The 27,510-nt window shown below is 39.2% G+C and overlaps 1 protein-coding gene across 4 annotated transcripts; it reads right to left on the reverse strand.

Annotated features, from left to right (window-relative positions):
• Positions 1-159: 159 nt before the first annotated feature.
• On the reverse strand, positions 160-26,702 carry nat16 (N-acetyltransferase 16). Of its 4 annotated transcripts, XM_046380321.1 has the most exons (7): positions 26,579-26,702; positions 13,965-14,153; positions 5,619-5,832; positions 5,058-5,283; positions 3,692-3,916; positions 3,183-3,526; positions 160-2,942 (listed from the first exon to the last, which is right to left on the reverse strand). In XM_046380321.1, exons 4-7 carry the CDS (start codon positions 5,271-5,273, stop codon positions 2,714-2,716), a joined length of 1,014 nt encoding a protein of 337 aa, XP_046236277.1. In that variant the 5' UTR covers positions 5,274-5,283; positions 5,619-5,832; positions 13,965-14,153; positions 26,579-26,702; the 3' UTR covers positions 160-2,713. The 4 variants fall into 4 exon arrangements, with proteins under 4 accessions (XP_046236277.1, XP_046236278.1, XP_046236275.1 ...); XM_046380322.1 differs by lacking the exon at positions 13,965-14,153; XM_046380319.1 differs by lacking the exon at positions 5,619-5,832.
• Between the last annotated feature and the right edge of the window lie 808 nt (positions 26,703-27,510).

Consider the following 27,510-nt stretch of genomic DNA (forward strand, 5'->3'; position numbering starts at 1 on the left):
CAAAAAGATATTCTTTACTGGCTCAGACAAATGGTTCTGTGTCATACCCTCTATGTGGGCATTTAAAGGGAGATTTCAGGCAGCGTGAAGAGTGAGTATGCTGTGTAATGTATGCTCCTATGATGCCAATTTTATGCAAAAGGAGAAATTAATCGCAATCATGGGGTTAAAGATGTAGGTCTAGGTGATAATGCAGGTATCGTAGTATAAGAAAATAAAGGACAACAGGTAAGGTGTAGACCAAAAATGTGTAATTTCCTCTACCAAGTTCATTATTATACATACAGTGACAAATTTGTGTCTGGTATTTTGCTTATACCATGGCCTCACCAAAGTAAATGTAAAGCTGTACTTAGGCCCAGCGATGCTTTGTGTTAAATGCTCTGTCAGTATACTAACATAATGACAGCTACAGTTCACATATGTGTGATGGGTATCATGTTCATGCTGTTTGCCATCTGTATTTCCCATGTTACCATGCTAACATTTGCTAATTAGCATTCAGCAAAAATTACAGCTGAGGCTGTCATTAATGTCATTATTTTAGCAGGTATTAGGAATAAATTTGAACTTGATTGTGGACTAATACAAGCCACAGTTTAGTAAAAAAAAAAATATATATATATATAAACTACTGATGGCACTTTGAAAAGTTAGGGGATCAGCAGAGTTAACACTTTTGCAGCTGAGTTAAATGGCAACATAGTGTAAATTATTGTTGCTATTGTCCCACTTTCATACAGACAAGTGAATCACACAGACAAATCCTTCCCTCCCCAAAAAAGAGAATATGTTTTGGAAAAATGCTGTTCATTCTTCCATTACAGTTCCACATACTTGGAGAGTCTATGACAAGGAGAACCAACACATAACTGCTGAGAAGAACTAGGTGTCCTGATTTTAATGGAAAGTTCCAGTCATGCAGAAATGAGTAAAATCCTTGCCCATGGTATAATGCACAATATTCTGTTTGTCTCTAGAAAACTATCGTACAAACTACAGACTGCCCTAATATAACTGAACCTTGTCTGAAAACTGGTGTTTTATATTCTCATGGAACACTAAAAAAACTAAAATGTTTTTGTCAGCTAGTATTAGTGATGTTTAAAACATATAACAGTATATTTCTGTTAATTCTAACAACATTATTTCCAGCCTCTTCCTTCTCACTACGTTAACTCAAGTCAGCAGTAAACTGCATGATAGTTTGTTAAACTTTTTCAGGCATTAGTATTTTGTTTGTCATTATACCAGCAATCTATGAAAGTAAACCTAGATTTCACTTACAGCTTCATAAGTTAATAATTTCTGTTAAAATTTCATGCAGCATTTCAGTGAAAATATTAAATTAGTAGCGTATATATACAGTCAAAACTTTGAAACTAAAGAAGACAAAAGTCTGACCATAATGAAGGATAAATCATCAGCCATTTTGTGATTGAGCATGTTCATTTCATTAACAGGTTTGTTTGTTGTTTCTGCCGGGATTTGTTGTTGATATTCCTAAGGTAATACTAGTTAGCAGATGCATGCATCAGTACAAGTGAAGGGGTCTGTAAATTAGCCCTATTTGATCCTGAACTATTCCTTTTCATTCTTACAAAGACACAACCTGTGTGTAGTTTTAATAAAGTGCCTTCAGAGTTGTGCAGATTTAGTAACCCAACTCAGCTTGTGTACATATTTAAAAGATTATTTACAGAAAGAACAGAGATGAAAGGTTTGAGATGCCCTAAGCGTACTTAAAATTTTATTCAAAGAATAGCATTTGCATGTTGACTGTGTTTTGGTTTTAGGTCACATCACTGCCAGTGTGCGAAAGTTTTCCCCATGTTCATCACCTTCACTACACCCTTCCATGTCATACCACATATAGTGGTATGACATGAAAGGGTGGTATGACAATTAATCAAGAGCACTTCCAATCATTGCATCATGATCGCTTTTGAGGATACTGTTTATAGTGTTGTTGTTAGTGTTATTGGACTGCATTGGGGCCCAGTCCCATCAGCATTTATAACCATGATGTTTTGGACCAAAATAAATTTGTCTGAATGGAACTGCAAGACTCTGGATGCACTCGTTATGGTTTTGCACCATTCAACTTATGTGCTGTCTGACTCACAAATTTGCAAAGTTGAACAATTGCAAAACCATCCTGACATTGCTAACTGCCTTTGGAACCCTTTCAGATTGGGTTTCTGTTTAGAAATCTAATTTATGAACTTTGGTTTTGGTTATGTTTTTCACAGGTCTGTTACAGCTCTGGTCTAAAGGTTTTGATCCATGATGGCCTCTACTAGAAGGTTTCCATCTTTGTGTTTATTGGGGGCACTAATTATTTATATTAAGCTATGAATATTATCACACCTGAAAACTATGGCCTTACAAATGATAGGCCTATTCAAAAATAATAGTAAAATTGTGTCAACATCTCATTTTTGTAAATACACTTTTTATCACAGCACTACAGTTGATTATGTGATGTGTTCATCATTTTATGTCCACATCTTGTATTTGTTAGAGTATTGTTAAGTTTAACTGACTGCACTGCATTGTTTTGCTTTGTTGAAACTACATTTTGTTTGCCTTGGTTCCTATCTCCTCAATACAATGTTTAATTGTGTTGTGTCCATTCATTGTTGTCTAGACCCTTATCTTCATTCCTTTCTAGCTCCGTCATCTTCTACTCCTTTCCATCCACCTTTTTTAACTAAATGACATCTGACTCCACCACACACTGCTCAGTGTACTCCTTTACTAGTTCCACGCTCAAGGTGTTATGGCAGAATTCGGCCATGGGCTTCCAGAGTGGTGGATCCAGAAACATCTGGCACATCACATGGCCCTTCAGGGTGGCGGTGTGGCGTTGCAGGTGGCATAAGAACTGCTGTCGAGCCAGTTCCAGGTCCTTCCCAAACACATCAATGTTCAGGTAATACCTGGTTTAAAAAAATGTATAAGTTGACTGAGTGAAAAGATTTTTTTTTTATCTGACAATAAGTAACTTGGTATGGTATGAGTATCTTAAAGACATTATGTGTTATATCACAATTCTGGACCTAATAAATTCACAACTGTGGTGCCCCCCCCCCAATGGCAGACTCAAATAATCCTATGGCAGACAGCTGTAAATATCACTACATTGTTGTACACTTAATATAATAAATAAAGACAGTTACCAATCATCTCCAATGGGCACCCTGAAAGGGAAGGTGCAGAGGCTGGCTACAGTAGGGTTGGTCAGATCATCTACCATCCAGTCAATGTCTTTCTTCAGTAGGATAGCCATGTTGCTGGGCAAAGGCTTGAAGGGCTGCCAGTCTTGAATGATGGTGGCATTGGGAAGGACTCCCTGCATCAGGTCAGTGGTTAAATACAGCTGATGGATAGCTGTATGGTCAAGACGCACTGGTGGATGGTTGGGGGAAGAGGTGGACAAAGAGGATTGGATTTCTTCACCCAGACCAAGCTCAGACAGTCGAAGTTTGAGGTCTTCGGCTCTAAAGCGTACCAGCAAAATACCCTGTAGAGAGGACAGTCAATGTGTAAGCTGATGAAGAACAGTAACATTAAACAAGCTGACTACATGCAAGATGTACTGTATTTTGCATTAAGCAACAAAAACATCTATTCACTAAAGAAATAAAAAAACAAAACAAAACATTTTTTCTGCTTTTCTTGCTGGTACCTGCTTGGTTATGATGCGATACTTCTGGAAATCCTTGGGTCCGAGCTGATCATCACGGGTCAAACGGGTTACTTTGACCTCTGGATACTTGGATTTGACCAGCTCAGAGCAAAAGCGCAACAGAACTCCTGCCACACCCTTGCCCCTTTCCTGAGGGGCAACACGAAGACCTTCCACCAGCATAGTTTCCCCATTGTCAATCACACATACCGACTCCAGAGCAATCTGTCGAGCATCACAGAAGACAAAAATGGCACTGATATGGTTGTTTTTGGAACTGTATGTCATTCCTGTAGCTGTGACACAGCAGTAAATTCCTCCTCCTATTCCTAATTGTCTTAGCTCCTTTTGTTTAAAACACTTTGGGTCATTGTGTCTGGTCAAATGTAAACACAGTTAAAGAACATAGCTGTTGTAGTGAACTGCATAGCATAACTTATCCACGTTCTGTTGAAATCGCCATGACATAGCAGCTCGTGTACTGTTTATTTATTGGGTGTCTGTATCAGTGTTGAGCAATAACATATTACTATAGTAAAATGTTACAGTGATGTGATTTTTTTTCTAACAGTAAGATGGTGAGTTAATTAGACTGGTCGCTCTGCCTTCAAGACCAGTAAAGGACGTATTAGCATGGCACAGAGTTTGAAGTGAAGGGACATGCCTAGTCTCTACCAAACGAGGAACAATGTGACAGGCAGTAACGTTGGGTGACACCTTTTGAAGTGGTGTGTGTTCTTAGCTGGCATGTGAAACTAAGACACAGATAGGTTTAAATTAAGGAAATTAATTTTGAGTTAGAAGGTCTCCAACTGCACTTCTGAGACTTCTGGATATGGAGTTGGTTTGAACATAAAATAACATGTAACATATTGCTCTTTCTGCTGACTAATTATTCAAGTCATGTAATTACTTTTTTAATTAGTAATGTATAATGCACCATTGATTACAGTATTGATTACAAGTAGCTTGTCCAACGCTTGTCTGCAGGCTTGCAGTACTCAAATATTTTATTTTATGTAATATACCATAGTAATTTGACATAATATAATATCTACGTTAAGTTCAATATTATATAATAATTCATGTGTGCAGATGCTGCCTGTAGTATGCATGTTTACTCAGACCTTTGCAGACAAAGGAAGATGATAAATATAGGTTATGCATATTATCAATGTAACTAGTTAAAAAAAGCAAATTTTAGCTTTATTATGGGGTCACTGTGCACGAAGATTATCTGCTGGGCCTAAAAAGGTCTGTTTGTACAAAAAATCTTAATTCCATCTAATGAATATGCTGAAAACAATTTCTCTTTACAAACATAGACACATTTGTATGGATGACACTAAAAAAACAAATAACTTACCACTTTTCCCTGTTTGCGGGCCAATATGACTATACGGTTGGTCTCCTGCAGCCAGCTGGTGTACCTAGTGGGCAGGTAGTCAAGGCCTCCATAGATATCCTGGCTCATAGCCATGATCTCATCAAAATCCTCCTCAGTGGCCACAGTGAACTGAAGGCCTGCCTGGGAGAGGGCCTCAGGAAGCTGGGGCATTGTCAGGCTGGTATCAATCTTCATCTTGAAACAACTGATGAAATACAAAGCGGAGGAGAGATTATTCTAGATTATATTTACGTGTGAAGGATGTCATTCTGAACCAGTCAAAAATGACCAATCAAAAGTGACAGCCAAATAGTCATACTTTAATGTACAGGACTAAAAACATTTTACCATATTCTTAAACCACCATTTAGAAGAACTCAAGAGCTGCCCTAACATAGGACCTCTTGACATGGCTTGAATGAAACATACAGTAAGCATTCAGTGAAAGCAGAGAAATAGCAGTGGTAAACCATAACAAGGGGTTTTATTTTAGGGAAGTTCCCAATTAGCATATGGGGACTTCTTACAGAGTAACTTCACCTGAGCTAATAGCATTGCTTGTGATGTCTTCAAGTAGTTGCAGCAGGCTCTGTTCCGGACAGTACTTCACAATACAGTACTCTGCAACTATGATGCCATGAGAAGATCAGATACCTCATGTAGCCCTCACACCTAACTTCTGTATTCATCAATCTTGGGTTGTCAAGATGGTTCCACAGTAATGATGAAAGTGGAACCAAACATCGATGAATGCCTGGAAAAATTAGTAGAGAGCAATATGCAGGGGAAGGTGGCTAGATCAACCAGAGGGACAAAAACACAAGCAACAATTCAACAAAACAAACCATAGACTGAAGAGAATGGGAGGCAGAAAGATGGGACAAAACAGAAAAAGGATGCAGGAAGTGGTTAACTGTCAGCTATCTTGATAGCTATGTCTTTTCCAATAAATCCTGTAAATTTGTACAGTCATTCTCTAATTATTACACTCGCTGATACCCTCTCCACATTTCAAACCCAGGTATTTGTCCATAACTTGGCAAAAGGATTCACACAGTTCAATGTGCAAGATAAGTACTGGTATTTGATCCAGATAAGATACAATGGAATACTATTTGTGTTTTTGGAGCTTGGATGGGGTGAGGGTCATTTGAGTGGATACACGACAATCTACAAGTTTTCTGGCAGTGAACACTTGTAGAAATGTTGTGGGAACTAGCAGAATATTGAATAACGTTTGAACAAAATTACCAGCATCAACTCTCAGATGTCCTGATGTCCTGCACTTAGGAAAACAACAACGATATGCTTGCTTGTCAGAATATTTTCGCATTTAATTAAGTTGGGACACAGTGCATTAACAGATGCTGCATACAGTGTGATCAAATAAAATAAAACAAGCTTATGCAAAACTAAACATGTTATGCAACATAACATAAAAAGCCATTCAAAAGAGAAGTGATACAATATAATAAGATATAACAATATGAAAATTATAAGTACATGATAACATACAATAAAATATAGGTAGGGCTGGGTTTGAAATCTCAATTATTTTTCAACACTTTTGTTATTATTTTCATATTTTGTGGTTAATGTAATTCCATATTTCATGTGGGAACACATGGGTTCTTAACATCGCTCATCTCTTAACATCTCTCTGTGTGAAAATAACATCTAACATGCATTTAAACACTTTGGTAAGTTTGGAATACTGGCTTGGACAGCGGTCATTGTCACTGCTAACTGGAGGCCTGGGGCTGATGCTCCCCATCAGCTACTGCCACAGCAAATGTTGTTCCCAGTTGACTTTTTTTGCCTACCAATTCTGAGTTTCATAAAGTGGGAATAATGCCTGGGACATTTCCATAGACCCCCCACACCAGTTCAGGCACTTATTGTTCAGGTGCTCCAACAACCAAAAGGAATGCAGCACTTGTTCACTGGAACTGAAGGTCTTTGCATTAATAGGAACATTACCTCTGTCAACCAATGCATATACCTGTACACATCTAATACACAGTTCTCAAAAGTTGATATTGGCTATTATGACAAACATTTTTTATTGATACCCAGCCCCAGCTATAAGAAGTGCTAAAGAGATGTCAAAATGACCACCAAAGACCTCAAACTGTTGTGGAAGTTCAACACAGAGCTTAGCAAGCCAGATCAAAGACAGGCCTTGGCTACTAAGGTGATACAACTGAATGTCCATAACTAAGGTTTCTAGTGCTGCTAGCCAGACAACAAACTCTGGGACCAGAGGCCAAAATGTCACAAAAATCAATGGCACCATCAAAGTATTCAACTACTGATACTCTCGACAGCATGGAATTCATCACATGAAGGAGTTCAAGGGGACATGAAATGGTAGGGGTTATGCCTTTAGTTCCCTGTGTTCCCTTATGTCTTTCCCCTCTTCCCCTCTATCTCTGTTTGTTTGCCCTGTGTGTGTTTGTCTCTATATGTTTGTATGTCAGAGCAGAGCTGGGTGGGGCTGACCTAGTACGCATTCTAACAACTCTACCTGAAGCTCCCAATACATAGACAACTCCTCATTCTTCTATACTATGCAGATCGTTGCTACTGTAGTACGTGCTTCAGGCCAGCTCTCTTGCATGTTCTTTGTCTCCCTTTGTTTGACTCATTCTTCTCACCCTTGTGCCTCAAGTTCACTGCCTTGTCTGTACCAGCCTCACCCACTTGGTCTCTCCAAGATTCACTTCAGGTCTGAATTTATTCCAGAATTCGCTCACCCTGGAATCTCAGTTCTTCTCGACCACACATCTATTTGCTTCCTGGTCCTATTTGCCTCAAGTTGTTTATATAATCTCTCCAGAGATGAAAGATGAGCCATGGAGAATTATAGAAAGGACTCTCTAGTGACGGGAATAATTCGGCCTTCCTCCTTACCACAAGGGACAGGATTTTTCTTTATTACTAAGAAAGATAAGTCTCTGAGGCCCTGCGTTGTCTTCCGGGGCCTTAACAACTTCGCGATCAAGAATTTATATATCGAGCCAGTAGTAGTAGTAGTAGAGTCACCAAACTTCGAGTCCGAGTCCAGTTTTGAGTTCCCAGTGTTTGAGTCAAGTCCAAGTCATTAAAGAATAATCCGAGCCAAGTCCAAGTCGAGTCCACTACTGATCCGCGTCAAGTACAAGTCAAGTCCAGGTCGTAAAAGGTTAATCCAAACTGAATCCAAGTCGAGTCCACTACTGATCTGAGTCAAGTCCAAATCAAGTCCAAGTCATTAAAGAATAATCTGATATCCGATATATAGATATTATCTATCCAATTTACTATGGTATATTACATAAAATAAAATAAAGATCCAAGGTCTTGTTTTCAACTCCAAATGCAGTTAATGCACAAGTCCAAGTCAACAGTGCTCAGGTCTGAGTCAAATCACAAGGTCTCAAGTCAGACTCGAGTACTACAAGCCTGTATTAAGCCACTTCAGGAATTGGTCATTTTCTTTAAATTTGATTTGCATAATATATGGCATTTAGTTTGTATCAGGGAAGGGGACAACTGAAAAACGGCTTTCAATACTCTACTTGGCCACTTTGAACACTTGGTCATGTTCAGACTAACAAAGGTGGTAACACTCTTTTAAGTGACAGACAACAATGTGCTCTGTGACTTCCATAATCATTTTGTTTTCATTTATCTTGATGACATTTTGATCTTCTCCAAAGTCCAAAGTGGAGCACAGCCTTCAGAAGTGTCTGCTTGAGAACAAATTGTTCATCAAAGCAGGAAAGTGCAAGTTTCATGTCCACACTACTTTCTCGGCTACATTATTGATAAGGGGCAAATTTGTACAGATCCAGAGAAGGTTCAAGTTGTGGCTACCTGACCCCAGCCTCAAAACAGGAAAGGGGATTATAGGGAATGAATAGGGATTATAGTCACATAGCAGCCCCTCTCATTAAGATAGCTTCATCTGGACTCCTGAAGCTGATGGAGATTTCAAACAGTTTAAAGAACTTGTCACTTCCGCCCCAGTCTTAGTTCATCCAGATCCATCCCTACAGTTTAATGTGGAGGTGGACGTTTCAGATTCTATGGTCAGGCCTGTATTATCTCAATGCACAGATCCACAGCAAAAACTTCATCCCTGTGCATTCTACTCTTGTGGATTATAAGCTGTTGGCTGTAAAATGGCTTTTGGAGGAGTGCAAATACTGGCTGGAAGGAACAGAGCTGCCATTTATCATCTGGACTGACCAAGAGAATCTGTCCTACATCCAGGTAGTTAGTCAAAATTCCACACAGGCTAGATATGCTTTTTCCTTCACCCGGTTCAATTTCACCCTCACCTACTGTCCTAGGTCCTGAAATATCAAACCAGATAATCTTTTCCATCAGTTCACATGTGAAGAAAAAAAAACACATAATGAAAACATCCTTTCCTTCAAGTAGCTGCAGAAGTCTCCAAGGAGATTGAATCTGTGGTCTGGAAGGCTCAACAGCATAATCCAGACCCAGATAATGGCCCCCAGGATGACTGTTTGTTCCTAACAATGTACTTTCTCGTGTTTTGCATTGGGTCAGCAACTTCCTGTAACCAGGAACAAGGCTTGCTTCATCCACTTCCTACTCCATCTCTTACATTGCTCTGGACTGTTACTGGACTTCCACTCTTTCCAGGTAACACAACCTTTCTAACCATAGATTTTCCAAACCTGCATTTCTGAGAGATTCTCAACCACTGAGATTCTTGCAGACCAAGTTTTCCACATCCACAGGATCCACCTGGACAAAGTTTCTGATCAAGGCCAACAGTTCACCACAGAAGAGTCACTGTCAGCCTCTCAATACCATGACCAAACAGAAAGTGAGAACCAGGACTTTGAATCAGTTCTATGTTGTGGGCTTCAACCAACCCATCCACCTGGGGTTCTCATCTGGCCTGGGTGGAGTATGCACACAATTCCCTTATTTGCCTCCCCTGTTCCTTCCAAGTGACCTCATCTGTTGCAAGCTGTGGGGGGACACTCATGCCCAGTGTTCACCTACACAGCTGCTACACTTTCAAACCAATCAACTGCACCTGAAGTTCCCAGTATATAAGCACTGGCTCATGCCTCTGCCAGACTGTTAGAGTCTCCACTGTGGTATTCACCTCAGGCCAGCTCTCTTGTTCTTTGTGTTCCTTGCGATTCTAACACAACTTTCCTTGTGGCTCAGGTTCACTGCTTTATCTCTGCCTGTCTCAGTGTGTCCCTTCAAGATTCACTTCAGGTTTGGATTTATCTCTGGACTCCTCTATGCTTCCTGGATTCATTAACTCAAGACTCAAAAGTCAGTTCCTCTCACCGACCACGCTACACTCACCTGCCATACTGGCCACCTCCCCCCAGTGGATTTAGAAAAGACCTTTGTCTGGACACACTAAATGGAGTGATTTCTCAGATGAGATTCCACCCTTGTATTCTTTTGTAAATGAATCATTGTTTGGTTATTCCCACTCACAGGTTATATGTTCTGTTTTTGGGTCCTCTATTCTGTTAAACATGACAGAAACAATACAATGTGCACAAAACCCTCAGCTGCACTCAGTGAAGACTAAAAAGGAGCATAGAAGTCTGAGTACTTCTTGGACAACAACAAAACTTTCAGTTCAGTGCAGCATACATCCATTCCTGAATGTATCACTCTAAAAGGTCAGTTAGACCTAAGTGCTATCACACAGAGAGCAGTGACCATAGAAATTGATGATGGTCATCCTTATAATAAAATTTTCACACTACTCCCAACCCGACACAGACATAGGGCACTAAAATAAAGTGTAGATTTTGGTGTGAGTTTGTACCGCAACATTGCAACATTTATTCTCCCAGGGGACCATAAAGGGGCACAAACCAAGGCCTTATCCTATTCCTGCTGCTTCTCTGCATTACCTTCAACCCTGTCAGCTGGTTATTTTGAGATGATTGCAGGTTTTAGAATGGCAGCAACTATTAGCCTCCTCTTCTGCATGAACCACATCTGCCCAGTTGTGGATAGATGGTTGCAAGAAAACAGAGGATTACTGGGACTGAAGAGGTTAAACTAGCAGATGGCTACATGGACACAGGGCTTTATACGTTGTTTTGTGATTAAGGACTTGACAATCACATGGGAGTCAATGTGCAAGGAAGACAGGAAGGAAGAAAGAGCAGGACTGTGTCCCATATCGACAGAAAGAACTAGATCCAAACTATCAACATAGACCAGTCATGTCATATTCCTCTGTAGAGCAAGGTAACCAAAGTTGGACAGCTGCAACCATCAAGATCTGGAAGCTCTGAACAAAAGATTTCATTTCCTTCAGCACAGTGTGCAACCACCTAGAAGTACATCCATATGGCACCTTTCAAGGATGAACTGTTATTCCACAGTGCAGCAGAAAGGGGATATAGAAGGACAAGAGAAAGATGGGCTTAGAGTGTTCCACTGACAGAAAGAAGACGTGACTGACACTGAAAAATCATGTCAGGGGAAGAGAACGCTGGACTCAAGAATAGTAGCAAGTCACTGAAAATGAAAGGACACCTGGTCACCAGGACCAGAGTCCAGCAGCACAATTGGACCCAAGATGCATACTGCATAAATGACTTCACATACAGTGGCATGGCCAAATTAAAAGAATTATGTAGTGGTCAACACAAGAAAGAGTGTCTGAGAACGCTAGAGCAATAACAAGTCACATCAAAATCACAAAAAAAAGAATATGGGAGTCTGAAGAATAACCAGGGGGCTAAAGAACAGCAATACAAGATTTGAGAATCCATTTGGGGAAGATAAACTCAAGCCATATGAGATTTCAGTAATTTCATAAACATGAATGGCACTGCAATCTTTTCACATTTCTTTCACAGTCGTGTGACAGTTGGAACATGGCCTGTCATACTTGCTTCTTCTTAGGGGTGGTCTACACCAGTCACAGAACTTGTCTGTGTAAATTAAGCCAAAGAGCACACCTTTATTTAGAAAGCATGGTGAGCAAGACTGATAAAATGGAAGAACATGTGTTAGGTCAGACTTGCTTGAGGACAATTTAAACATTTTCCTAAAACATGTCTGGTGTAGACATGTTGTAACTGTCAGACGAATCAGGGACCTTCTAAACTTCACAGGGATATTGTACTGCATCCAGGTCCATTGTTTGAAGGAAATATGTCAGCAATCAAAAATCCAAAGCCTGCCCAACATAAAGATTCATCTCTGGATATCAAATGGATGAAATTTGTCATTTGTCAAAAATGCTTGTAAGCCTTTATAAAAATGTGGACACAGTTGTATAACACAAACTCAAGGACATAATTCTGTGTTCATTCTGTTTTCATTCTTAAAACTTTCTACACTCTTTTCCCATTACTTGTTAGTTTGGGTTTGTGTTGAATTTGTTTTAAGCATTGTCTTTTTATGCCATTAAAAAGACGAGCCGTTGGTTTGTAGAGGCTAACATAGAAACGCTAGCTGTGTTCCAATAATCTATCAATGGGCCATGTGAGCTGTAAGGGCTTTTGTAGTGAAAACACTGTCTGGTCACAGCAGACACAGACACGTAACACTGTGGACACTGGTATTTTTCCATCATGCTTTGATGCTTTGAGATGAGTTGTCAGGCTTGACTGGGTAGCCTGGTCCTGCCAATGAGAGCAATCCTGTTTTGTTTTTGTGTTTTTGTCTCCCACTCTCTCTCACACACTCACTGATTCACTCTTCTCCCATTCACTCTCTCATGCTCTTGCTTCCTTCCTCTCTCTGGCTGGCAGTGTACTCCAAACAAAATGGAAATTGGCACATTGCTGTTGATCTGCCACTGCGAGCAAATGCCAGTGTGCTCATGGCAGATTCGGGTCTGGTCATCTAATGAAGCCATTGCCAGATGGGGGGAGCTTTGGAGTTGTAGTGTGGAGATAAAAAAAAAAAAAAAAATTGAAATTAAAAGTTCTGAACCCAGAGATGCATGGAGCGTAAAGTCAAGTACATGACTTTGTTCTTAACTGATTGACAAGTCAAGGGAAAAGGTGATAGTAAACAAAGTGCCAACTATTTTGGTACAAAGAATTCTGCATTTTGCTCACAAGAGAGCAGTCAGGATTATTATAAGATAGATAAGATGATCCGATCTAAATTTGTAATCATTCCTTCTTGTGAAATCAGCATTAAATGCAATACATTAAGTTGTTTCTTTCCTTGTAGAAAAATGTCAGTTTGTCACAGTATCAATGCACCAGCCTGTTTGCTCAGTTTGTAAAATGTGTGTGACCTGTCAACATATTGCAGTTTTTGAACACAAAGTGCTTTTACCATTTATAGCCCCTAGACTCCCTTAAAAATTGTTCAGTTTTGTGAGTTGTTATTAGGAGTTAGGAGAAACAGTATAAACTTTGTAAAAGACTGTTCATGACAAATACTTAATTATTTGGGCCTTCTTGTAAATTTGGCAAATGTTATACATTAACTTGTTTCTTTCTTTGTGTAATAGAGATTGTATGTGTGTACTGCCGTAGTCAGAACTATCCTCTTATGTTCACTGGGGACGCATGTTGAGTCTAGGTCTAAACAGGTTCAGTGGCCACAAAGACCAGCAAAGACAAGAATTATAATTTGAATGAATTATGAGAGTTATTTTCAGGTTATGAATGATGATTAAGTTTTAGCCATGTCTGCTTTCTCCACCAAATAGTGAGACAACCTCAAATCTAGTACTATTAGTAATATTAGTAACATGTTATTATAATGACATAACAAATTACACTTATTTGGAGTACGCTGCCAGCCCTCCTCTCTGTCCTCCCACACTCCCACACAGAATAGATAGGACCATCATACTGAAAAGAACAGGTCTCTTGAGCACCTGAATAATACAAAACCAAAGGAACACACCATGTCTTCAGTAGATTATCCTGTTGGTCAAGTGATGAGAACATGGACACCAAAATCATTCATGTCTCCTGGGTAGATCCTTGGCTCCACTGCTTCATGCCAGTAGGCTCCATGCTGACGCAAACACATAAGTATACCACTCTGTTGTGCGATAGCAGGATCCATGTCATTTTTCCCACGCAGCCCCGCCTATACATAAAACAAACCATTGACACACAGGTACCAGAAAATGATTAGTTGGTGAATCTGTCAGTCATCACTCTGTGCTTGTTGCCATGAAAATAAGATAACTGCGATATACTTCAACATTGTCAGTTATACTGAGTGGCTTCTCCGGGATTAGTTATGCTTTAAGGCATGTGCACATACTGCAGCAAATCATCACATTATACCCCAAAAATTCAAGTGGTATTCTACAGTGACAGAAAGTAGGCTTCTATCTTGTGTACATTTCATTTGGTGTATTGCTTCAGATATAGGAAATCACTTAAATGTACTGACATTTCATATTTTATGATGTATTTGGCAGGTAATGACATGATACCAATCGAGGAAACATAGCTTACCCAAGCTAATTGTTATATTATCAACACCATAAAGTATTTAGTATCTAGTAAGAGGACAAAACTTCCTTTAACAAACAACTTAAATGACCGGAAACTTTATGGACTATGTTTTATGTGTATATTACATAAAAAAATAATGCCTCTTGGTCAAGCTATCTCATGAGACCAAGGGCTTCTAACATCTGTATCCAGTAAGGTAACATTAAGACAATAAGTTTACCTTCAGTTTACATCTCCTACAATGATCTTTTAAAATATATGAGGTGGGTCATTACCAAGACTAATGAACTGTCAAAATACTAAAATGACAGCCATAGATGTGACCAGAACCTAATGGCATGAACCTCACTGACCTACACGAGCACACACCCTTTTATGTTTCAGTGTGTGACTTCAAATTTCAAATTTAACATTTTCTCCTCTGAACTTACATCTGAACTTTTAAGCAGCTAGTAGATAGAATAATGTGCAGTATATCCCAATGATTGTAATGCCCCATCTAAAAATCAATACCTTCCATGTTGAGAGAGGCATGCCAGCCAATACTGGCATCTCACTCTGCAGCAGGCTGTTAAATAGGTTATAGTGTAGTGAGTCCTTGGTGCGGTGAAATCTAATATACTTACACAATGAGTTAAAAATAAATTTTAAAGAAGTCTCCTGTTTAAACTAACAATATGCTTCCATTTAAGTCAAAAGCCATTTAAAATCCACAGCAATGTTTAACCAAAAATAAATCTAAAATGCATAAACATAAATAGAGAACTTCAAAACTTATGTATCCATTGTCCACTCTTGGTTTGCATGGTTTTCAAAGAGGGATGGTCATGTCTTTTGACATTACGGTTATATTTGGCTTTGACAGAAGCCTTAGATGATGACGCATGTAATGAATTACTTAAAAGGATAGTGTATAATCCTTGCAGTAAAGCTGATTCAGGAAAAGATGTATGTAATGTTCTTCAATAGGTTTTGGTGTAGCAGGGTGTGTATAAAATGTTGTTGAATTGTTGTATTCAGGTTTGAATCCAACATAAGATTCACCTGAGTGACTGCCACTCGCCACCACTTAAGTGTTGAAATTTTAAGTTATTATTGCCACTGTCCATCTGGAATACAGTTCAGTAGTTCTGGAGTATGCAGGTGTACTTACACTGTTCTCATCTTTAACTATGTTTTCATGTGAAGGAAACCAGAGACTGTGTTTCTGAGACTGCTAAGGAAAACTTTTTTTTTTTTTATGGTGCCATCTGGTATGTTATCAAGCTGCATCCCACTACCACCCAGCACCCCACCTCCTCCTAATGCATGCACACACACAAAAAAAGAAAATTCTCCATGCACTAATTTCCCAGAGAGGTCCAGTTGTTGTTGAGCTGGCCACTAGTCTGTTTTAGTCCTGACTCAATCAGATTACAAAAATGACACCGTCCAACAGTCATGGATAGTGCAAGAGAACTACATTTTCTATTCTTTACAATTTTTACCATGGGTTTCATGGGCTCCTTTCTTTTATGATATTTGACGTTCCAGAACTGCAAGTCCGTCTGTAGCTCCTGGAGAACCCCTTTTGCATGTCAGGCAGGTTGTGAAAGATTGCAAACTGATATTGGTTTATCTTGACAGGCGCATGGCCATGACCATAGGGAAAGATGTCGTGTGGTCTGGTCGTACGTTAATGAGACAGAAGTGAGAGTGCACTTTCTGGGAATGTTTTGGAATTGCACAATTATAAGCAGTTAGAAAGGCAGACAGGTCAGACAGGGCTTATCATTTTGGGAGACAGGGCTTATCATTTATTATCAGCGTAGTTTGATCTCCGAGCGCATTGCAATTGCAGCAGAGATGGCAGCTATTTTAACACCGTGTTTAGCCAGTGGGAAAAAGCAGTTGGTCAGTATTGATGGTTTGTGATCAAACAGCTAGGTATCAGCTCAGCAAACAATTAATTTCCCACCACCTCCACATATTGTAGTAAGGTTTCAAACTGCCCCCTTTCGTCGTCAAAGGGAGAAAAGCTGAAATTCTTTTTTTTTTTTTTTACCCTGTAATGGCTGGAATTATAGATGGCACACGTGTATCACAACTTCAAGAGACAGAGAGAAGGCTTTGGTAAGCTACAAAAGATATCACATCAACCCCCAAGTGATACTGGCTAATTACAGACTTTCTGCATAACACATGCAAAATGGGTAACAGATTATGTTAATGATGATGGAAATAGGAAGACTTTTCTCTACAATGACTGGTTGAACAAAAATAACATTTAAAAGACTCAAAAAAAACTGTTAATGTTATTATTTTTTATTTGTTGAATACAGTATCACTAAAGCCCAAGGTTTCTTCCAAGTCACCCAAGTCACCAGGGTAGCTGCAGGAAGATGGGTGGTTTTCCTAGAAATAAATAAAGATAAATTATATAATGGATTTTGACATTTGTGTGTAATCAATTATGAAATTAAATTTAAAAAAATAAATAAATTATTTATTCCTGTTGCCCTTACCTTTGCAAGAATTCGAGGATCCGTCAACCGACATCAGAGGAGGCATTATCATTCAAAGCGTTACCTTCCCCAAGCACACACCAAACCACTTCAGCTAAAGTAGCTGTATGCATAATTCAGCAAAGACTAGTATAGGTTTTCTAGTTGCCTGTGTTGCTTTCTTATTACCTGCAATATCCCCATTACAAGATGTTAGCATTACCCAGACTTTCTGGACTATAATCAACAGAATACTAAAAGTTGGCACAGAGGCAACAAAAGTCTGGGAAAGTTGTGAAATGTTGTCCATAACCGTTCCATGACTGCTCTTGTGATTCACAATGTGTTTGTAGATTTCCTTTTTTACTTAATGTTCTGTATCATGAACAACAACAAAAAAAAGTCACATTTGTTTTTTGCTGAGTTGGACAACATATTGTCTTAAAAGAATGAACAAAAATATTAATGTTGTAGGCATACATTCATCTCTATTTCCAAATGGCTGTTCCCCTCTGAGGACTCTTTTGCTTGCAGTGGTGTCAGCTGTCACAAATTTACATCTTCACGTCCATCTGAAATGCTTTTTTTCTGTGACAGTATACAGATCTGCTATGTAAATATTAGGCACACCGAACAGTTTAAAATCCTACCTGCTAATGTCAACATCACAGGAAATAGATCTTTTTTTTTTTTTTTGCCTTTTGCCTTTTTGGAGATTACTTTGGTATTTTCAGTTAGACTTTAATTTCTTCCTATACCTTTACACTTTTATAACCTTTGTTTTTCTCAATGTCGTTTATAAGGACTTTAGAACATTTGCAAGTGTAATTATCTGAAAATTTTTCAGATAAGGTGTTTCAGTGATCTGATTTTTGGAAGTCATTTATCTCCCACCATATTGTTTAATAGTTTAGGTCGCTGAATTTACTTGGGAGACACAGTTGCAAAAGTCAAATGTGCAAGCTGTGTGACACCACTGTGCACAAAAAGACTTGATGTCATACGAATATATTACAAAAGAATTCAATCATAAAATAAAAATAAAATAAAAGCATGAAACACGACTAAATATGACTTATTTGAATTTCAGCTAACATATAAACACTGCCAAAGGCTGCATCAGGATATTATTTTTGTCCCACTCATGTGGGTGGGTAGTTGGCCCAGCTCAGCCAGGACAGGGATATGTCATGGCCTGAGAAACAGAATGCAGAAATATATATTTTTGGCATATGCACTGTTTTAGTTCACTGCATGTTTGGAGTAATTTGTATTACCGTTTCAGGGTCTGTGGGACTCACAAAACCAATTTGTTCTTATTGAATATGTAAATCTTCACAAACCATGTAAACATCATAAATCGTCCTGCATAAATCAGCCCTGCTCTATTTGAGGGAAATAGAAAGTATAATTTGCTTTCTGGCAGTTACACAAAGTTACACATAAAGATTGGTACCACTCTCACATCCTTCCGTTTGATATTACCACACCAACAGAGAACAACAGTGTGGCTCGTTGATTTGATTTTAATAGCTTTTAGACAACAGTGGAGCTCTATGGCTCAGAGGAATAAAATACATCAGGCTTTCACACAATACTTGGAAGCAGGATGAAATGATTGTTGGTTTTGGTGTGCACACAAGATTTCCTGAGACTTAACGCTACAGCACTGTGTCAGTGCTGGAGAAATGTCTGGCTTTAGTTTCGGTTTCATTGTTAGATTTTGGACAAGATTATTTTGGGTACCACGATGCACAGCAGTGATCCTTTTCATCCTGGTTATCATCATGCAAAAGAAGTGGGGAGGGAAAAAAAACACCCTTTAAAAATAATTTCAGAACATAAATGTATGTCATGTCAAATAAATGCAGCTGCGCAAAGCATTTTTTTTTTTTGTTCATTTCAGAAATGTGACAAGACACATGCAAGTAAATGCAGTGAATGCTAGTGGCCCAAAGCACTCCTGCTATAACATGTATAAGGGTCACGAGGAGGAGAGGATGAGGGTGGGGGATGGGTGGGGGATTATGTGTGTGTCATTACACCCACAGACAGCTGTGGGTGTAATAAATATAATGAAACAGTGAAAGGGAGAGTGGAGGGGAAAAAATAAATGGGGGCTTCGTGTTTTGTATCTTTCTATCAGCTCTGTCCAGTTCCAGGGAGAGAGAGTGAGTAATGCCATGCATCCCTCTGCACACACGCAGGGAGACACACACACACACACACAAGCACACACACTCCTTCTTTTTCTTCTTCTTAAGTTGTCCGACAATGATGTCCGCTCCTTTAACAGTGAGATCTGTGGTGGCCGGACAGTCTTCTGCTGGACCCACAAGCTCTGCAGGTGGGGCATGTACATGTGGTGGTAGAGGTGGCAGCCATTGCTGTATTTCACCTGGCTCTTTCCTGCTGTCTTCTGGTTGTCCTCTCGATCTCCAGCATATGATCTCCTTATCCCTACACAGCAGCTCAGCTCGGGCCTTGATGAACCGGGTCTTATAACACTTTGCATAGTAGCCGATATGCGGGCATCCTTGCTACATGCCGCAGGAAGGACTTGATGCGACGACTGTAAGTTACCCAAGCACATGTATACGCACACACATACACACACATTACTCGCAGAGAGAGAGAGAGAGAGAGAGAGAGAGAGAAAGACACCAAGCCCCATTTGACTTTGCAGTAGTTCATCACGAATCTGCCTATCTGCAAACAATAAAACTGCTCAGGCAGATAACTTTCTCCTCCACCTCCTCCCTCCTAATGACCTTTCACCTCTTTCTTGCCTCCTTCCATTTTAGTCCAAATCCTCCTCCTCATGTCCAAACTTCCTCCTAGCTTCATTCTTCAGTTCCTCTTAACACCCCTTCTTCTTCCCAGTGTCCCTACCATCCCCCTCATTCTGCTTCTATCCTGTTCTCCTAAATCTATCCTTGCTGTCTCTCCTCTCGTTCATCCTCCTTGCCTGGCCTCCCCTCTGCACTGCAGCACCTATACAGTCATTTATCTCCAAGGTCTTGTCAATGCAACACACAACGTGTGTGCGCGCATTGGTGTGTGTGTGTGTGTGTGTGTATAATATAAGATATATGAGTGTCACACCATGTCACACAGTCCCTGAAAAGTCACATGCTTTATTAAAGGCAGATTTATATTTTGCGCATTTGTCCTATACGACCTGTCTGACGTAAATGTGTAGTCGCTGACGAAATTCTGCAGGGCTATAGGGGTTAAAAAAATAAAAAGGTGGGAGAACTACTAACTTCAGGCACCTATACTATTATATTGTGTATTGTATTAATAATGAGGTATCATTTTGGCTCAATAGACCAAATCAACTTTCAATATTGTCCCATTAGGGAGAGAGGACGGAACATGAGACAGAAACAGACCCACTTTGGAGGTGGGGGCAGGTGAGATTATGTTCTGGACCGTCATATAATACTCCATAAACAACAGAGATAAATTTCCTGAAATTTGCAGCATGAGACCGTTTACTCTCACATTAATTTCCACGTTTGACTTATGATAAACCATATTTGCAAACCTTGCAAGAGCATGAAAGAGGAAATTTGCACATTGCAATATGAAACACAACATTAGTACCATTTGAGGATCCTCAACCTTGGAGAGTCCCCCTCCCTCATCTATCAGTCACATACTAACCCACTCTAAAGCTTTATTTAAAATATTAAAGAATATTTTTGTTTTTCTGACTGTCGTATGAGCTCCACCTGCTCCTGCATCACCTTTCCGACATCTTAACGTGTTCAGTCAACTATACAGTAATAAATAATCCTAAATTTGTCAGTTGCACACTGATTAAACCACAAGACATCACAGCTGACCACATATGACAACAGTGAGCACATGGGTGGTCTTCACGTTCACAGATGGTGGGCACAGTAGCAAGAATCAAACGCATGGAGGCATTGGTCAGATCGTCATGCAAAATCCAGCATACTAACAAGTAGAAATCATATAGTGTGCGTTAACCAACAGATTTTAGATCTACAGCGCAGTATGCACAAAAACCATTTCACCATCCTCTTTGCATAGACATCAAGTGCTGGTTATCCTGCCCCTGAACGTAGAGCGAGGCAGAGACCGGACTGTGTGAGTAAATGTGTTGACAAAAGTGAAAGACTAGGATGTCCATGTTTTGCTTTCCTATTTTTCTCTCCCTTCCATGATTAATACAATAATGCCTCCACGCTTTCAGTTCCAAATACCAAACTGTCAAAAGACATCACATCACATCCAAACCTCTCACTCTCTCTCTCCCCCCAGCAGCTATAAAAGCTTGCATGACAACAGAAAGTATTTCATGTGGTCACCATGCCAAAGAAAGAGCCGTAAGTAACAGTAAGAGTATGATGATGATGATGACGATGAAGATGGTGATGGTGGCCGACACAGTGAACAACAACAAAATTGTCCTTTCACTATTTAAAGCCGCATTGATCAGTAGTTTTATATTAACAATGGATCAGATGACCAAGGCTAAAAGAAGGGTGAGTAATCGCCAGAAAGGAAAAATCTCCTTGCTTTTTCAAGCCAATTGGCAACTGCAAGCCACAGTCTCACATATGTGCACAGTGCCAACTTATGACCTATAGTCAGCATAAGCCTCGGGCTGAAAAATACAACAATTTAGCTTTTAAGGTGAGGTGACCATAATTTCCAGGTTGTGAAATACCGATGACCTGGGGATGAGACTTAATTATCTATCTTTCTCCAAAATTGCTCACCCCGCCTTTAAATTCTTCAGACAGAGAATTACAAATTACTAATTTGCCATATGGTGAATTTTATAAGGTAACAATATGTCAGACACTGTGCCTACTAAATTACTGTTACAAACAAAAAACAAAAATTCATACAACAAAAGGATTATAATAATACCAGTGTATTAATGTGATATCTCAAGTCTAATAACTTACACTTTTTTTTATAGAGATGTCTGTTATATATGTGGAATGATCATTCATGTAGTCTTGGTCCTATGTCTCCATTTTGTGCATTCTTGTGCAGTGTAGTGTGTCCCATTTCTATTTGGGAGAAGGGACAGTGGTAATCTAGAGTCCAGATGGTCCGCCAAATGGAGCATTTCCACATGCATAGTGAAATCAAGTGAGACAAGAATTTTCCCATAATGCATTGCGGTGGCTGAGGAATGGCTAATACAGTATGTGCGCACGTGCAGCCCACCTATCTTCTATCTTCATTACAGTATGTTACTAATTCATTATGAGTATGCGACAAAGCTGTGTGATTTGCCAATTAAAGATTAAAGAAAGACACTACGTGGACAAAAGTATCCGGACCGGACCTTTATCTTTATAATTGAATTCGAGTGTGGTATGGGGCTGTTTGTCAAGGGTTGGACTATAGGCTCCTTACTTCCAGTGAAGGGAAATCTAAATGTTTCAGAATACCAAGACAATGCTATGCTTCCAACTTTGTGTTCCAACAGTTTGGGGAAGGACCTTTTCTATTCCAGCATGACTTTGCTCCAGTGCACGGTGTGAAAGAACTTGACTGGCCAGCACAGAGCCTTGACCTCAACCCAACTATCACCTTTGGGATGAACGGGAACAAGACAGCGAGCCAGGCCTTTTTATCCAATATCAGTGCCTGCCCTCATAAATGCCCTACTGGCAATTCCATTTTATGTTTTGTGTATTTAGAATGTGATGTCCTTAAAGTCTGTGTTGGTGTAAAGGTCTACTGTCCCAATACTTTTGTCTATATAGTATACCATGGATGTACTGGCCTGAACAACTACAGCCTCTTCATAACTCTGATACCTACATTAGTTTCTGTTGACCACAACTGCAACTAGCATCCCAATGTATAGTAACAGGTATACCACCTGGCCCTGGCCCTTGTAGGTCCATACCAAAGGGTCATTACCCAGTCAAGTACACCTGGACACAAATGAGTGTTGCAGGAGAAGTAATAGGATATTACCCCATGCCTTTTAATTTCACCAGTCTTATATATTTGTTAACATTCTTATAAGGTAAAACTACATGTACGCCATTGTTTTGCATAAACAATCGTTAGTCTTATCTTATCACTTTGAGTGATTTTTTTCTTCTTTTTAGTATGAGGTCCATGCATGCAATGTATAAGCATAGGTATGCTAATATGGTATGGTAATATTTCTACCAGTACTTTGGCCATTATTGGTAGTATCTTGGATCTGATTGATGAGATTGACACAGTTTTTTTGGGGTCAGTCATACTCAGAGTACAAGGAGAATTATTATTAGACGTACTGCAATGAATCTTTATGGTCCCCAGAAGATGAATGCTAATGACTCTGACTTCAACTAGCACCACCAGCTGGGTCAAAATGTCCATTTGTCAAGAACTACAGCTGTACCTTTCAGATTAACGCTAACATAGAAAGTTCATATGTTAATTTTAGCATGTTAACAGTGTTCAGTGTCTGCATGATAGCTTCTTGTACACATACATGCAAAAATACATGCAAATTCAGAGGTCTGTTTAGGGCCAAAACCTACAGTTCAAGGCAAACAATTTAATTATGTTTGCATCATGAATACTTTCACACGGAAAGTTAATGTTGCACAGCGAAAAATGTGAAAAAATTTTATTTTTTTTTTCCTCAGGGCAAGTTTGATTTTTATGAGCTTTTACACCAAATCTCATCCTCAGTTAGAGTATGACATGAGCAGTTTCCTCTTGGTTGCTTGCGTTAATGATCTGTCATGATCTCAGTGTGTTATGACATTGTGGTATAGACAGACAAGATGACTATGGTCTCGGTTTGCATGCTTTCATTCCATTAGACAATTCATGATGATAACTGATGGTATTGCTATTAATATGTGCAATCAATAGCAATAAATGAACAGTCATCAGCAGCGCTATATTTTGTATGCCAGGCAGTTATTCATTCCAGGGTAAAAAATACTAATACTGATACTGATACCAAAGTAGTATTAAATTAGAGTTTAGTTATATTGACTGGTGGACTTTAGTGGACATGAGATAACAAGGTTTGCTTGGTTTTCAGACATTTTTCAATAAAATATGAGAGTTAAGAATATGAACTATTCAAACTACAATATTAAACGAAAAAGGGGATCAAGCAGCAAATTTGTGCCCCAGAGGCCTGATAACATGTTAATCCTTCATGATGAAATGTACAATGTTCACAAGCTGACAGTCGTTCTATTATGACATCAATCCCAATGAAGGATCTAGTACAAATCAAACCCTGGTGTTTGCTGAGTGGTTTGAAAATAAAAAAAAAAACAAAAAAAAAAACGATCCTCTAAATATAGAAATATCCCAGACAACTGCAGATAGGTGTTTGTGATTTTAATGCCCAAATTAAGTCTAGCTGAGGGTAACAATGCACGCCTTTGAGAGCCTTAGCTGACAAATTGAGTTTAAGATATATTAAAAGTGTACAGAGGATTAATATTTTTGATTCAGGGGCATATGGCATATCACACAGCCTGACTCAGCCCTTATTTCTGGCCTTACTGTGGTACAAAGAAGAAGGAAATAAGCAAAGTTGGTTTATAATGTGTGTGTGTGTGTGTTTCAGCCTCACTGGGCCATAGATTTTTCAGCTTATTTTATCTAGGATGGCACTGAGTGATATCAATAAAGGTATACTGCAAAAAGATGACCTTGTTTTCTACCCAGTTCTGGTGTGCTCAATGATCATGTCCACTGCCCTAAAAATATGAACCACTCATCTTTACACAAGGTGGCTGAGTTCAACCCTGATTCAGAAAGCAGAATGTGATAATGATAGTGATAATCCTTTTTGACATATATATATATATATATATATATATATATATATATATACACACATATATACATATATATAATTAGGGCTGGACTAGGTAACACGTTATCGCATTCATACATTAATTAATTAACGCAGATAATTATTTTATCGCACATTAATGCATTTTTTTTAATTATAATAATTATTTTTAAAGTCCGTTGCTCACTTGCTCACTAAAAATATATATATATAAATATATAAATCTATTAGATATATATACACAAACCCAAATTTCCACGAACTGCATACCAATAAAAAATGAATTTTGGTTATAGTCAAGTGGTACATTAAATTTTGCCAAACATTTTAGGCAGCGCGGTGTCAATCATAAGAAAAATTCAGCCGCGGTAGCCTAGCCTCAGTGGTGGTTAGCTTAACTACGGTTTGAGAGTCTTCCAACAATGGAAACTAATAACAGCTGTTCTTCACTAAAAGCTGCTGTACTAAATAATTAAATGTGTGGGGTTGTTTTTCAAAGCTAACTAAAGTAACTGATGGATGAACTGTAGAAAACCAAAATGGTCTTTCTTTTCAAGTAATAACTGCCTAATAAATGAAGTGCTGCATATTAATTATTTGTTTGTTTTGTTTTAGCCTTCTTTTTTTTTTTACCTTTACTTCGTCAGCTGACAGCCAACGCTGCATCCATTTAATGTAACTAAGTTACAGCTCGCTGGCTAACCTTAGCTCACTTGGTCGTGAAGGTTATCACTAACCTATTATATAACCTGCTTGGCTTGCTTCGTCGCATTGGCTGATGGAGTCATTTACAAATGGAATGGTAAGCTAATGCTAGTGCCATATGTAGCCAATAGTCCAAACAAAACATCAGGGCATCACAGGTAATAATAAATATGACTGTATTGTATTTTTTAATATTCTGGATGACGATGCATTTCAGGGATGAGTCTTGTGTATACCATATCACTAATTTAACTCCCCTTCACGTTTCAAAAAACATGCAATGTTAACCATTGCACACTACAGCCCCAACTAACACCCCTCAGGCAAAATATAGTCCATATCGTAATAGTATGAACAAAACCTGAACTATAAAAAGTAGCATTTTAAATGTTTTGTATTGTATTGTATCACCTTGCATTACAATTATAATGTTGCATGTACTTGACCTTTGATGTATGTTGAATTAAATTGTTTTTTTCAGTTTGTTTATGTTGAATTGAAGGAATAGCTAAGTGAAAAGGATGGATGGATTTGACTCAAGGATGGATGAATTTTAATGACCATGATGACCTTAATGCCATGTTATAAGGTATTATAAGGCCTATATGTTTGGCACGGTGTTCAAATGGCAACAGTAGGGGGGAAAAAGAACATCTTCTTAAAGAACATTAGATGCTATGATAATTTTTCAAGGTTCAGCAGCGATGGGTTACCAGTGATACCAGCGCGATAACCGCTCAGAGAAGATGAAAACGCCTAAATAATCCGACAAGGTCACTGCTGTCATTATTGAGAAGCCTACAACACTTTTTTAAGCATATTACATAATCCCATTGGAGATTAAAACCAAACAATATCATAAAATCCTATACGTCACAATGAACCCAGTGGGCCTACGATGCACCACTGAACACCGCACGCGCTCCTTAGAGATGTTCTAGGCTGGTAATTTTCCTTTAAACAACCTATTGGACAGCACTGAGCCATCCGTTATCTAACCGGCAGCCGTTCTCCAGCCGTCTGCACTGCGGGTCTTACCGCGGATGATGGCCGACGGTGATGTCCTCGGTGTCGCTGGTCGGAGGAGACAGGATGGGAAACGGTGCCTCGGTTGATGGTGATGAATGAAAGACACACAGACCGGCTCTGTCGATGATCCACTTAAGACTCAACACGAACCCCAAGCCCCGCCCCTTCCAGTTCTCTACGTACAGCCTCCCCCACTGGACTCACTGGATGGCTCAGTATGACCGCAGCCCTCCCCCCTCCGATATTTGTGTGTGTGTGTGTGTGTGTGTGTGTGTGTGTGTGTGTGTGACAGAGAGAGAGAGAGAGAGAGAGTCAAAGGGACGTGCTGGGACTCCCAAGAAGTACAGTCAGTTGGGTATCACACCTCATTTCTGCCTTTCTGTCTGTAATTTTTCATTAGGGTAACAGGTGTCTTGGTTATTTAGCGGATAAAAATGCCATTAGACTTTGCAACTAAAAAAATAAAGAATGACAGACTATCCACCATCCACCATTGCATCGGTGCTGTGATTTAGAATAGTGAAGAAAACTTTTGTTCACTTGCCAGTGCCTCTCTATTCCGCGTTAAGTCACCCTTATTTTCATTGCTGTAATTGTCTGAATGCTCTTAACAACTTCACAAGATTCTTATAATCTAATCATTGTTTGTACCTAATAGTCTCTGTGTGCTTCTCAGACTTTCATTCATATTGTACCAGGCCTTCAAAGAATTATCTTCCATATATGACATTTCCCTGTCCTTTGTGTTTGAACAATTTCATAATGATATAGAGACTTAAAACTTATGAATAGACTTATTGCTTCAGAAATGTTTTTGGCTAATAGAGCAAATTTAAAACCTGACAAATGAGCACACTTCTTCATATTAATGTAAAAATCCTCAGTCCTCAGTCAGTCCTCCTCAAGTGATCTGCAGTATTTCCCACAATAGAGTAATGCAC

The sequence above is a fragment of the Scatophagus argus genome, chromosome 23 (assembly GCF_020382885.2).
Source record: "Scatophagus argus isolate fScaArg1 chromosome 23, fScaArg1.pri, whole genome shotgun sequence".
In the NCBI taxonomy this organism is placed as follows: Eukaryota; Metazoa; Chordata; class Actinopteri; family Scatophagidae; genus Scatophagus; species Scatophagus argus.